The 14469-nt window shown below is 38.2% G+C and overlaps 1 protein-coding gene across 1 annotated transcript in view; it reads left to right on the forward strand.

The window, feature by feature from the left end:
• The window catches only part of LOC127570336 (band 4.1-like protein 4B), a 222690-nt gene that overhangs the window by 122883 nt on the left and 85338 nt on the right, over positions 1 to 14469 (forward strand). Inside the window, exons 13-15 of the mRNA XM_052015785.1 lie at positions 2886 to 2916; positions 3854 to 3887; positions 3986 to 4044. Of these exons, the coding sequence (XP_051871745.1) occupies positions 2886 to 2916; positions 3854 to 3887; positions 3986 to 4044 (124 nt within the window). The remainder of the gene's footprint in view (positions 1 to 2885; positions 2917 to 3853; positions 3888 to 3985; positions 4045 to 14469) is intronic.

Consider the following 14469-nt stretch of genomic DNA (forward strand, 5'->3'; position numbering starts at 1 on the left):
ACGGTAGCGTAGCGGTTAGCGCGATGCAGTTACAGCGCCAGTGATCGGGGTTCGATTCCCGTCACTGTCTGTAAGGAGTTTTTACATTCTTCCATTTCTGCGTGGGTTTCCTCCCACATCGCAAAGACGTACGGGTAGACTAATTGGGTTTAAGATGGGTGGCGCGGACTCGTTGGGCCGGAAGGGCCTGTTACCACACTGTAAATAAAATTTAAAAATTTTAAAGATTTAAAATTTAATAACTATAGCGTAGAAAATTAATTTTAACAGAAAATAGTAGAAGTTAAAAGTTGAAGGGAAGTGTGTAGTGGACTTTTCCAGCGGTTGGTACCAAGACTTGGGCAAATTGTGCCCTGTATACCTATTTGCAAATGATACAAAACTTTGAGACGTAGTGAACTCTGAGGAAGAGCATGATAGACTCCAAGGAGATGCAGCCAGGCTGGTGGCATGGGTGAATAGGTGGCAGATGAAATTTAATGCTGAGGAGTGGAAAGTTAGGAAGAATGAGAAGGGGCAATGTAAATTACAGGGCACCATTCCAAAGCACAAACCAGAACAGCTAATTCTGGCAGTAAATATATATGGTTTGTAAAAAGTGACACGACTGTTTGACAAGGTGGCTTAATAGACATAAGTGGGCTTTATAAGTAGAAGCAAGGAGTCATGATGAATCTTTGAGATACTAGTTCAGCCGCTTTTGAGGTGTTGTATTTATTTCTGGCTGCCTCACTTCAGAAACATGTAAAGGCTTCATAGAGGATGCAGAAGAGATTTACTGAATTGATTCTAGGGATTAGGGATGAAAAACACTATGATGCTGGAGGAACTCAGCAGGCCAGTCAGCATCCATGGAGAAAAGCAGGCGGTCAATGTTTTGGGTCAGGGCCCTTCTTCAGGACTGAAGATAGGAAAAGAGGAAGCCCAGTATATAGGAGGGAAAAGCAGAGCTGTGGTAGGTGGACAAAAGAGGGGAGGCAGGGTGGGCTCAAGGTGGTGATAGGTAGATGCAGGTAAGAGATAGTGATAGGTGCGGGGGAGGTGGGGAGAGTCCACTGGGGGATGGGTCAAAGATATGGAGAGAAAAGATGAAAGGACAAAAATGGGTACAAAAAAGAGAGAGGGACTAGGAAAGGGAAGAAAAGAAAATAAGAGGCATGGTGGGGAGAAGGGGTGTGGGGATTACTTAAAGTGGGAGAATTCCTTATTCATACAATTAGGCTGCAAGGTTCCAAGACGGAAAATGAGGTGCTGTTCCTCAGTTTGTGCTTGGAATTCTCTTGGCAGTGGAGGAGGCCGAGGACTGTCATATCTGTGATAGTGTGGGAGGGGGAGTTGAAGTGACTGGCAACAGACTTTAGTGATGTGGATAGATTGGAGAAGCTGTGGTTGTTCTGCTTGGGACAGAGATTGTTGTGATGCGATCTAGTGTTTTAAATTATAAAGGCAATAGGCAAAGAAGATAGAAAGAAACTGTTAACGTTGACAGAAAAGTTAAGGAATAGAATGAAGTTGATTTGCAAAAGAACCAAAAGTAATAGAATGAAATATTTTTTTAGCCAGCAAGTATTTAGGGTCTGAAGTGCACTTCTAGGGGTGGGACCAAAGACGGACTCAATTCTAGTGTCCAAGAGGGAGCAAAATAAGTATCTGAAAGGAAAGACATTAGAGGCTTATGGAGAGAAAGTGGGAAGCAGGACCCTGGATTCTCGTGACCTAGAGCCAGTATGCTAAATGGGTCTGATGACCTACTTACGTGATCAAATCATTATGTTAGTCTGTGAACTCAATTCTTTGCCAAGATATGTCTTAACTTCTAACTTCAGATGAAAATCCCATTATGTTTCAGTTTCCTACTTGTAATTTAAGAATAAAATTTGACAATAAATGTCAAATTAGAGATAGTTGTGCCATGGGGCTATGCTCACAAAGGATTAAAACCAGCTTTCTTTCCATACAAACATAAGGGAAAGGCCACCTTTCTTTATTCCACATTAAATTTTGTCCCTGACTTCCTTTTCTGAACAACTTTCACTCTCCTGGAGTATAGTTCAATGTGTTAATTTGCAACTATCTTACTTGGCACATCCAATAGGTTGAATTTTGGATTATGTGGTATGGCGAATCAGTGCAGAGAAAATTCAGAGTGATCTTGGACAGGATAAAAGTATATTTCCAGGGCTATGAACAGTAGTCAAAATGCTAGTCTCAGTCATTACTGTGAAACTACAGGATTGTTGTTAAAACCAACTGATCCTTCAAGAAGGCAAATCAGTTAACCCTGCCTGCTCTGGTGTATATTTGCTTCCATATGCATCAATGTGATTGACTCTTAACTACCTCCTGAGCACAGGGCAATTAGAGAAGAACAATAATTGCCAGCTTTATCCACTGCCCATAAATAAATCTAAACAATTCAGGAAGAAGTTGACACATATATGTACCAAGGGTAGGATATGTTAATAGTATGAAGTCTGTTGGAAATACTAAAACACCAAACTCAGTGTTGAAGATGCTTGAGTTTTTCCCCCTATGTCATGTTTATGGAAACACTTTTTGTACTTTTAGTCCATAGTAATCAAGATAAATGTACGTTTTGAGAGGGTAATGAATCTCTGGAATTCTCTGCCCCTGAGGGCAGTGGAGGCCAGATGATTAAATATATTTAAGATGGTGGTAGATAAATATTTGAAAGATCGAGGAATTGAGGGTTATGGAGAACTGGCACAGAAGAATTGAAGCCACCATAGATCATATTAAATGGCAGGGCAGGGTTGAGGGGCCTGGTAAATACTTCTGCTATTTCCTTGTTGTCGTGTGAATGTTGTCATGTTGCCTGGCAGCCTTTCAATTGTACCACCTAATAATGTGCTCATGCCTTACAGGTTCAAATCCAGTAAAATATGGACACACCAGGTTTGAAATAATTTCTTGTTAAATATTAAGTGACATGACAGTAATCCTAAAGTTGTATATTCTTGACCTATTAAAAGCAATTTTGCAGTAATTTTGTTCACAGTTTGCCGAAGATTTGGATCAGTTATACCATTAGATGGATGTAAAGTGAACAACATTTAATATTTATAATTGTTAATTAATGCACATGTGTGAAAACAGTTTGGAATGTCAAGGAATAATGAATATTATACATTTAGCTGTTATGAACTTAAAAAGAAGTCTTGATGGAATTGTGGATGAGTCAGTTATCACCCCCAAAGTAAAGTAATAAGCTAATCTTTATCTAGATTGTGTATATAGTGCATCAGAATGGAAGTAACTTTAAGACTTTGCAATGGATGATCAATCTTTTCTTGAATATTGGGTTCAGGTTTTGTCACCCTATTACAAAAAGAAAATATTTCTATCTGAATGGATTCATAAAGGAACAGCAGTACTATTTCCAGTGGAATATGCTTGGAGAAATAGAGCAACATGAGCTTAGCTGTCTGAAAATGTAGCATTTGGGGGGAATTCATTGAACTATGTAAAATCTTAATGTCATAAATCCAGGTTATTGCCTTAATGTAGACAATAAGGGAACGGAAAAGCAAGGAGAGCATCCACTTGAAGCTTATCAATTGGATGACCTGATCTGTAATTTTAAAAAAAGGTACATCAGCTTGTTTGCATTATATTATTTAGTTTTCTGGAGTGGATAAAAATGCACGTTTTGGTGGAACTGACCTCTGATGAATCCTGAAGCCTAAACTATAAACTGTAACTTTGTATGATTCTGATGTACATGGTATATTTTCAGCGTTTTCTAATGTTTTATTGCAATTTTTGTAACAGTTTGTAGTTTCATTTCTATGCTATTATTGATTGGACTTAATTTCTTTTCACTTTTTTTCAGTGCACAGAGCAATGCAGGAATTTGTGGATACCAGGTAAAAATAGCATTATTAAATGAGTAAATGGCTATTGCACAGCTGATAACAGTTGCCTTAAAATGGTAGTAACTATCCACTTGAATATCTGTTTTTAGACTCCATATATGTGCAACATTCCCCCTGTTCAGCAGCACTGGCATTCCAGTAATGTAAGGTCAGTCAGTCTACAGCTTAAAGATAAAAATCTGATCAAGTTTATATTTAATTTTATCAATAACTTTATTCCAAATCCTCAGTTGGATCAGCTACTTGGGTTGTGCAATGTATTAAGAGACACTTAAAATAAAAATAACTAATGGTTATATTTAGTGACATGCTTAAAGATTAACAAATTTGTCAGTCAGATGTATATTTTCTAAAATGATGTGTGGTCTATCTTCATTTAAGCCTTAATGAATTGCTTCAAATATACTGCTTTTAAGTACTTCCAGGATTAAATACATTGCACACCAAAGAACAACTGTAATAAATTATGTCAGTTATGAAAAATCTACCAAGCCTTTCCTTTTATATTGTGAATTAAATTGTCAAGTGTGGTATACTGTTGGGTTGCTTTTTTTGCTGAAAGAAGTTACTGAAGGGTGCTTTGTTTAAAAAAAACAATTCAGTGTTTCTGTTGCTGGGAGTTATCTTTGCTGTTCTGCTGTTCATAATCATGTGGTGAAGGGTGATCTCAATTGCTATGATCTTTTAAGTTGTTTGGTGGAGGGAAATATGTGGTGGAGCAATTCATTCAGTTTTACAACTATCCTTCCAAATGGCTCAATCTCGTGTGTGTGTGTGTGTGTGTTTGTGTACGTACGCGCGTGCGCACATCCACCAGTGTGGGTGTTGTTGTTTCAATTAGGAAATTCGATGCAGTATTTGAACTGATGGCTCTGCTATGATGGATTATTTTTAATTCTTTGAATTTCATACTTATTAATTTGTTACAGCATTAATAAGTGAGATGAGATACAATAGCCCATGAGCCTTTTCAGGTTTTAAAGAAAACAAATGCAGTCTGTTCAAAGGAATCAGTATGTATGGAATTTATGGGAGCCCCAAGCCTTTGGGAAGGAATGTTCTTTACAAGCTGAATTTTGCATGTCCCTGCATGTGCTGAAAACTTACTTGTCTCACTTTGCAAAGCTCGGTAATAACAGCTTCAATCTGCAGATTGTTCAATGCATGACGTGGTAATCTTGTGCTATGCTACTCACCTTTGAACTGATATGTTAGTCATGTTAGAAGTTGGTACCTATATCACAGAAGCTGTTAGGGAGAAGGTTACATTTTAACAATTATTCACATTTTATTTATTTCTATATTCTACCTCTTATGCTATTCTTTCTCCCTCCCACTCCAAACCACCTTGTATTTCATTTTCATTTAATCAGTAACCATGTATGTTGTGTAAAAGTCTCATCTCACTAACTGCTCACGTTGCACATGGTACAGGCCACCACCTCATGATGACAGGCAAAAATATTACAACCGGACACCATCAACGGAAGGAAATGGGAGAAACGCAAGATATGTTCGAGAGCAGAATATGAAGAACATGGGAGGCAGGAGGAATAGTGTTGATCAAGATAAACTTATGACTACACTTTGAAAAGAAAATGGCAAAGTGTTTGTTCCATCTATGATTTGGAACCCCATACTCCCACCCACCCCATGTTCCATTCAAGTGGTAATCCAGAATTGTGAAGAAGAAAAATTAAAAGTGAAGAGAACCACATTTTCAAGCATGATGTACAATTCCCCTTTGACATCTCTACATACTTTGAAGATGCTAATCTCTTCAGTGTGTTGTATTACAAGTTTTCAATATTTCTATGAAACATTTCCAAGACCTATTAGATTGCCTGGATATTTTTGATAGATAATGCATCATACAGGACAAGTAGTTTATCTCTTTCATGAACCAGATCTGTGATCGGGAAAGAAGTTTGAGCAGGAACGGTATTTGCAAAAGTTGGGCAGCAGCTTTTGCAAAATCTCATCATTGTCAGAGGCTAGTAGATTCAAATCAGATTAAAGATAATGACTAGAGTGTCCAGATATGCTTTCTTCAAATATTCTGCCTTGTTTCTTGGAATTTTATTTGAAGTTGTACTTTGGGAGTTCAGTATCCTTTGCTCTGTCTGAAGGTGAATGTTACAGTTAATGGGATAAGCTGTAACTGGTTATTAGCATCATGTCAGTTTATCCTGATTAATGCTGAATTAGAACTATGCTTATTGATCAAAATGTCCTTGGGTTGTTTTTATACTTTTGCTCCATTCTTCAGAGACTTTGCTATATCACTTACTCCAGTGCCGTCAGGAGTCCAGACAAGGAGAACTATCATTAAGCCCATTAATAGTACAGCTTTTTAATCAGTTGCGAGTAGATTTACAAGGATGAACCTTAAACAAATTAAAATATTTTAAGAGTATTCTTTTCAGGCTCCAAGAGCAAAAGCATTTAAGTGCTGGTGTTAAGACTCGCAGGAAATGAAGATCACAAATTCAGCCTGTGCTCGTTACATTGATATCAGTAGAAAGTTTTTGGAAGGTGCTTCAATTGATTTAATTCTCAGTTCCCATGCTAGTGATTCCCATTTATTTCTTATTATGAGTGACCCTTGCTGAATGTATGTGTAAGAATTGAATTAGTATCAACTGTGATTCTCCTTATCTTTGATGGGAACACTTACTGTTTCAACATATGTGAAGAATAATCACATGGGCAATTGCCTATCTTTTGGCTTCTATGAAACTGTACTCTCACAAGAACTATCACCTTCAGCATGAGTGAATATATTTGGTAGAGGCTGAAGGAGAAAAATCATTAGTCTTTGTAAGGAAGCACGTAGCCTTCATCATATTTACTATTGGAGCTGACTATGTGGAGAATTAAAAATGGGATCAAGTAGGCTTGTACTCTGTTGCAGTGTTTTGGAATTTCAGTTTTCCAAGCTGCTTTCATTAAAAATCAATTTTAACAAACAAAATTCATAACTTCTGGCCAGCTGGTGTGAATATGATCACCTTCTAAATATGGGCTGAATTGAATTTTTACCAGAAGAAGAAATCATTGAATATATATTTTAACCCTTTGAGCTTATTTATTATGAATGTGAACCTTTTGCTGAATGCTTATTTAACTGAAAAGTATTTCTCTTGGTAATTTAAGATAGCCTCTTTTTGTTGCAATCATATAGCATGGTTTATTTCAAGAATCAGTTGGCACTTAGTCTGTGTTCTAGGGCTTGGTTAAACAATGCTGTGAGCTGCCTTTACATTTGTTAGAGCTGATGGGAATTACTCAACAATTAGGGAATATGATTTGCTGATGAGAGTGATAGCTAATATCAAATGATTTTAGTGCAATGGGTTTAAACAAAATCCTTTTTAAAAGGAAACATTTTAATTTGTGCCTGGGGGAGTTTTTATTGAATTAAAGGGAAACTGAACAAACTACTCCAAATATCTTTGCTAAGAATTATATGATCTGTCATCTTGCATATAAAGCAATAGCTCAAAAGTTTTAAATAAAATTTTCTTCCCTTCCATCCCTGCAAGCAGTCCTGTGCTACATGATGACTATTTGGTGAGCAATTTAATTGAACATTATTCCTTAGTCATCAGTTCATGATAGTTAATTCTTCAGTTATAACCCATGGTGTTTTGAATTGGGATAGTGATGTTAAAACAATCATATAATGGTGTTTTGACATGTTAAATTCTAATATGCTTCAGATTGATTGATTGCTTTAAAAAAAGGGGGTGTGGGTTAGAATGGGAACTTTCCATTAATTGTAAAACAAATTTGTTGTAAAAACATAAGTGTTTTATGAACAGAATCTGCAGTGTGCTACATCTTGAAGTAAAATTTTCAACCTCCCTCAAAGGGTTAACAAAATAAGATCCAATGGCAGCATGCATTAGTGCTGATCCAGCAGAAGTCCAGTCAATGTGGGTTATGTCATGTCCCTTGGCCTTTTTTGTGTTTAGAATTCGATTTCATAACCTAATATTTACCTGAGCTCACAGCCTTTCGGCAGTAGAGATGACATTGTTCAGTAGAGGAATAGTAAGGTTCAATGTCATAATTGCACAGTTTAGATTCTCTGAGGTCTTATTCCATCAAAATCTGTAAAAACTAGAATGGAAGTCAAGTCAACCTAGCTATTTGTTTGTTATTCATTTTAATTCCTGTCTGGAATATTGTTGTTGTTTTATAATCAAATTGTCTACCTGTGGGTATTTTTTAATCAAAATAACTGATGTTCACATTATAAATATTTCCTTGTTTTACATTCACCTAAACTTTATTGTGCATGCTGGGCAGAAGTATCTGGGTTTCTTTTGATTTGTTTCTGCTGGCTGTAGATGATGGTAAGCCATTGTTGAGAAGTGTGTAGTTGCTGAATAGGCCCTTAAGGTGCCTCCTATATGAAATGTTGAAAGGTGTTATAATTTTTCTTTTAAATAAGAGCTTCAGGTTATTGTAAATTTAGACATCAGGGCAAAATTTTGTGTGTTCATCATTAAAACACATCATAGAATATGTGTTATGAGAAAGTGACTATGTTGAGTTGCAGTTTCTTGAATTGAAGATCTGAACATGATTTTTAAAAAAAGCCATCCAAAATTTTCTACCATCATTTTTCTGAAAATTCAGCGAAACAATTTAATGTGATTCTCAGTAAAATTCACCAGCAGTATGTCATCTTGAACGTCAATAATTTGGATTCATTTGAATTCCCACAAGCAGTTCTCAGTCTTTGCTGTATATTGACCATTTTCTAAGCAATTAACCTTCAGTTTTCATTTTTAATTACAACACTGATGTTGATGAAGACATTTACTTCTCTGCTCCTTCATAGTTCCCTCTGCCTCTACAACCAAAAAAAAAGACAACTTAGGTGCCTGTTCCCTTTTTAGCCACACACATGTGGCAGAATAGGCTTGGAACTGTGTATACATATTGTTCACACTGATCTTTCCAAGGAGCAGTCCAAGACAACCACATGACTATCTGAAATTAGTCTCTTCCTTTTTGTAAAAGTAACCTGGTTTCTAAAAGCAAGGACTTTGATGTCTTAAAGTATTTTGAGAGCTTATTATTGTTTGAACTGGGGGGAACTGAAGACGCAGGGGCATTGAGAAAGGCACAGGGAATAATTTCAACACCGTACTCATTGTAAAACACTTCAGCCAGAATTCAAGTACCATCTTCTTTGCAGTGCTACTGGAGTGCAGAAGACTATACCCCATAACTTCAAAATGACAATAAGAGAAACCTGCAATTTATTTAAAAAACTTGGTATTTAAGTGAATGGGAACAATTAGGAATAAAAATGTGATTTAATTCATGCAGGTAACATTAATTAGGCTTGTAAAACGAGTGAATGCATGCTCCACATTAATTTTGACCTATGCATAATACAAGTGCAATGATGAATATTAGAAATTTGAGATGGCATTATGTTATTATTTTTTAGATTAAATTAAGAACTCTCCAAATGTCAGAAAAAATGGGTAATTATTTCTGAAAATAATTATGCAGTGTACTACCACACTTACAACATAACAGCTGCTACTCCTGTCACTGCTACAAAATTGCCTTACTCGACGTCTTAGAATTTAGCATTGAAATCTGGCCAGGTTCTCATTCTGTGGAGCCAGTTGCTGATAAGCCTCATTGCCTGACCTAATGGACCAGAACCATGCTGGTAGTGAAGGCAGAAATTATATTTGTTTTGGGGTTGGGAAAATTAGGGGGAGTACACAAGATGTGAAGGTGAGCACTTTATAATGCAAGCACTAGTTTCTTTGTTGTTTTGCGGTATTTGAAGAACATTTAATTTTTGCTAATTTTGAATGTGCAGAGATCTTGTGACAAATACTATTTAATTTTTAGGCAGCAGGGGAAGGATTGTTGTGCTAGATCTTGACCAGATTTAATATCCTCCTGACCTGCCATATTTTTATTCATGCAGTGGATGTGTTCAGCCAATCATTCTTCAGCCTCACTAGAACCCAGCAACAATCATCCAGGATATCCAATGTTGCCATGCTATTAAAGAAAAGACAGCAGTATTTTTAAAGAACTAACACACTGAGAAAGGATGAATGGCAAGTTTGTTTCTCAGCTAATTTAGATCTCACTTTGAGCTTTTACTCCACTGCTGGCACCTGCTTCAAGATCTACTGAATGCGGTTTGCTCTGAAGCTCCCATCACTCGTATCCATTTCTAAAGAAGGCACAACTTTTTGACAAAGAGCAATGATGGAGACAGCTGGTCAGGCAATGCATGGAGTGCTTGGCAATAATCTGCTGAGAGCATCAACCCACAGAATGTAAACTAAACTGTTTCAACTACCAATTAGCTAGGAACATCAAAGTAAGAGTAGGCCTTTCAGTAGGATCCTTGACCTGTTCTATCATTCAATGAGATAGTGACTAGTCTGAGTCTCTACTCTTATAACATTTGGCATTATATCCCTTAACATCTTTGGCAAGCAAAAATCAATTGATCTTAGATTTAAATTTTTTAGTTGAATTAGGGGCAGTACAGTTAGTAGACCTGCCACCTCATGGCTCCAGTGAACCTGGTTCAGTCCTGACCTTGGGTGCTGTCAACATGAAGTTTGCATATTTTCCCTGTGACCAAAAAAAACAGAACTCTGGAAGAACTCAGCAGGTCAGGCAGCATCTGTGGTGGCAAAAGGTTTAAGCTGATGTTTTAGATCAAGATGAAAAACACCATGATGTGGGAGGAACTCAGCAGGCCAGGCAGCATCCATGGAGAAAAGCAGGTGGTAAGTGTTTCGGGTCAGGACCCTTCTTGAGTCCTGAAGAAGGGTCCTGACCCGAAACATTGACCGCCTGCTTTTCTCCACAATGCTGCCTGGCCTGCTGAGTTCCTCCAGCATCATCGTGTTTTTCATCTAGATTCCAGCATCTGCAGTCCTTTCTTTCTCTTCTTTTAGATCAAGACCCTGCATCAGGGCTGGGAGGGGAGAGGAAGGATAACCAGTACATAGCATTTTGAGGGAGTGGTAAGATAGAGGCTGGTAGGTGATAGGTGGAACCAGATAGGGAAGAGACTTTTTGGCTCCACAGATGCTGCTTGAGCCAATGAGTTCTTCCAGAGTTCTGTTTTTTTTGTTCCAGATTCCAGCATCTGCAGTTTCTTTTGTCTTCCCTGTGACCATATGGGTTTCCTCCCTGTGCTCCAGCTCCCTCCCACATCCCAAAGACTTGCAAATTGGTAAGTTAATTGACCACATTGTTAATTGCTCCTAGTGTGTAGGTGAGTGGTCGTATTCGGAGGGAGTTGATGGGAATGTGGAACAAATAAAATGGATTCATGTGAATGGGTGGTTAATGGTCGGCACAGATTCAGTGTGCCAAAAACCCTGTTTCCATCATGCATGACCTAATCTCTGCAGTTTTTTTTGTGAAGGGAAGTATCACATTTAATGCCTCTGGCATCAACAGCCAAGCCTTCAGTTACTAAAGTGGTTCGGTGTGCAACTCCCACCCTGAACTTCTCTGCCTTTTTTTTCTCTTTCTTCCTCTAAGGCACTCCTTTTTAGACACTTTTTTTAAACCATGTTTTTGATCATCTGACCTAAAATGGGCTTGTGTTTAATGGCACTCCTGTGAAGTGGTACTTGCACATTTTGCTGTACTTAAAGATGTCAAATAAACAGAGGTTGCTGTAACTTGCAAAGGGTACTTTGCATTGGAAGCTATTGATGATATGATACATACTTCAACCAAACCACTGCCCATTATTATCATGTGTCATAGACTGTTAATAAATTCAGGAGACATATGATGTGAGATCATGCTACTACTGAGGATATCTGTTTCATAAACCAAACAATTATGGATGTGCAAGCAAATTACGACTTATCGCCTGCTGCATGGAATATCAAAGGCTGTAGGATGGAGTTTAGCAATTTTAGGCTGCAGTTCTTCAGATTCCAGTTGCATCTATGTGAACTTATGCATGTCTTTGATCTGTTCCATTTATATGTCAACGCTAGGTGAAATAAATGTCTGAATGTACTGCTCATTTGCACACAGCACAAATTTCATTAAACAAACCATGTTCACTTTCCTCGTAGGTCAAAAGATCCCCTTCATTTTAAGTCAATCCACTGTGCTAGTAATTTTTTTTTCACCACGTTCATTGCTGCAATAGGCAACTTTTTTTCCTTTCTGGTGTCAAAGATTTCACCAACCCTTACAATCTTCCCCTCATTGATCTCAAACAATCAGTCCTCAGAAGAAGAATTCACTAACTCCTGCCCTTTTCTTTGCCCAGGAGTCTTCACCACAGGCCATGGATCCTTGTTCCCTTCTACAGAATTCCCAATCCACCTGGACCTCTTCCATTGGCCCCTTCCCTTGATATTTGCTGTCGATGGAACATTGACTGCCTTTAATTTTTCCATTGCTCACTCTAATCTGTCCTCTCTGTTGAAGCCTGGAGCATTGACTCTGTTTTCCTTTCTGCACATGCTGCCTGGCCTGCTGAGTGTTTCCAGTGTTGTCTGTTTCTGCACTATGCTGGTATTATTTGGCTGATGAGGCAAAGAATTTCTATGGCTCATGGAAGATCAACAGTCTCGGAAGATTCACCCTTGGCTCGGTGGTGCCTATGTGCTTTCTCAGATCTCACAAAATAATGCCATAATTAGGTTCTTTCTTCTGCTAGAGGAATTGTAGAGTACATAGATAAACTATCAAAATGGTATTTAAGTTGGGTAGCTAGGTCTGGTGTGCATTGTAATTTGTATGGCTGTCAAGGGTCTAGTAGTGCGTTGATTGTAGTACAATTTTGTGTCTCAGTAATATCTAATAATAAAAGCCTCAGAGACGGCACCAAAGGATAGTAGGAGCAGGCTAGTGGAGATACAGAGGAAGGACATTCTTGTCGATCTTGTTTAAGAGATATTGTTTTAATGGTTAATCTGGTCTGTGCATTAAGTCTAGCTGTTTCCCTTGCTATCTAAAAGATGCTATGATATGGGGACAGTATTTTTATCAAATGAAAGATCTTCCATTCATCCTACTTTGTCATATCATTTCGAAAATGCCCAAGTAATTCCAATACCAGAGGGCATGCATTTAAGGTGAGAGGGGGTAGGTTCAGAACAGACGTGAGGGGTATGTTTTTTTACTCAGAGTGGTGGATGCCTGGAATGTGTTGCCTGATAGGGTGATGGTGGCAAGTTCATTTGGGGCTTTTAGGAGGGGCTTGGATGGGCACTGAATGAGAGGAAAATGGAGGGATATGGGCATTCTGTAGGTAGGAGGGATTAGCTACGTCGGCACAACATTGTGGGCCAAAGAGCCTGTTCTGTGCTGTACTGTTCTATGTTCTGTTTTTTTTATATAATGACTGGATCCTTAGGCACCATCACAACTTTATTTGAAGCTTTACTATGTATGCATGTCTATTCCTTTTTACCATCAGATAGCCCTTCATTGTCAGTGTGTCAAGTATGGACTTGTAGCCCTGACTTAGCACCTTCCCCAGAGTGTCATTTGAGTGGCAAATTTGTTTGATGTATGTAGCTGGCTACTGTGTCTCATTCGAAATCTTTGGAACTAAGTTATCATGAGAGAGAACTACCTAAATTTCGAGGTACTTCCTGTGCAGACTGTGTGCATCATAGTCGTGCCTCTCTCTTTTGCCATAAACACTGATGTACTTGAGGGCAACGTCAATATGTGCTGCTGTGCAGAGAGAGATCACCTTCTGAGAAAGAAGAGAGAGAGAGAGAGATCACCTTCTGAGCAATATGCTCAGAAGGTGAGAACGGATGGAAGTGTGCAGAAGTGGCAGGGGGTCCTGCATATCCCGCAATCTACAGCAGAACAGACTTGGTAAGTTTAGTGAATCCCTGAGCCATAACTTAATTGTGACGTGGAACAGCTTGCGTGAAGTGTGAAGATGGCCACCTCCCAGAAAAGCAACCCAAGGAAAGCAAGATGACTGACAGATTGAATCTTTTGGTAAGGTACAGGTGGCCTAACAGAGCCTTACACTACCCGATTTTTGAGGAGGCGCTAAAAATGTGAATAGCCAAAAATTTAACTGTTTGTCGCAGTTCATTCCTGCTGTTGAAGGTGTGAAAATTAAGTACAATGTGAGGATTAACCAGTGGTTGCTATGTGTAGCACTCAACCTAACAGTCAGATCATAATGCAGATATAAATTTTTTTTAAAATAGAAATTGGTGATTTTATCCTCTGCTTATTTGTGACAAATTCCATTGGCCTATCTTTTTATATCTTCATATCAAAGGTGTTACCATTTTCATATGTAAAATTAGTAAAGAATGGTAAAAGTGTTGAAATCTTTTTTGCAAATAGCAGTTGAAATAATTCCTAACAACTCCTGAATGGAGATTCACCTGGCTGATTGCTGGGATGAGAGGGTTGTCCTATCAGGAGGGCATAAACAGTTTTGGGTCTGTATTCATTGGAGTTTAGAAGAATGAGGGGTGAACTTATGGAGACATATAATTCTGAGGGGGCATGACAGGGTAGGTGTTGAGATGTTTTCACCACTAGGAGAGTC

Source organism: Pristis pectinata, chromosome 5 (assembly GCF_009764475.1).
Source record: "Pristis pectinata isolate sPriPec2 chromosome 5, sPriPec2.1.pri, whole genome shotgun sequence".
In the NCBI taxonomy this organism is placed as follows: Eukaryota; Metazoa; Chordata; class Chondrichthyes; order Rhinopristiformes; family Pristidae; genus Pristis; species Pristis pectinata.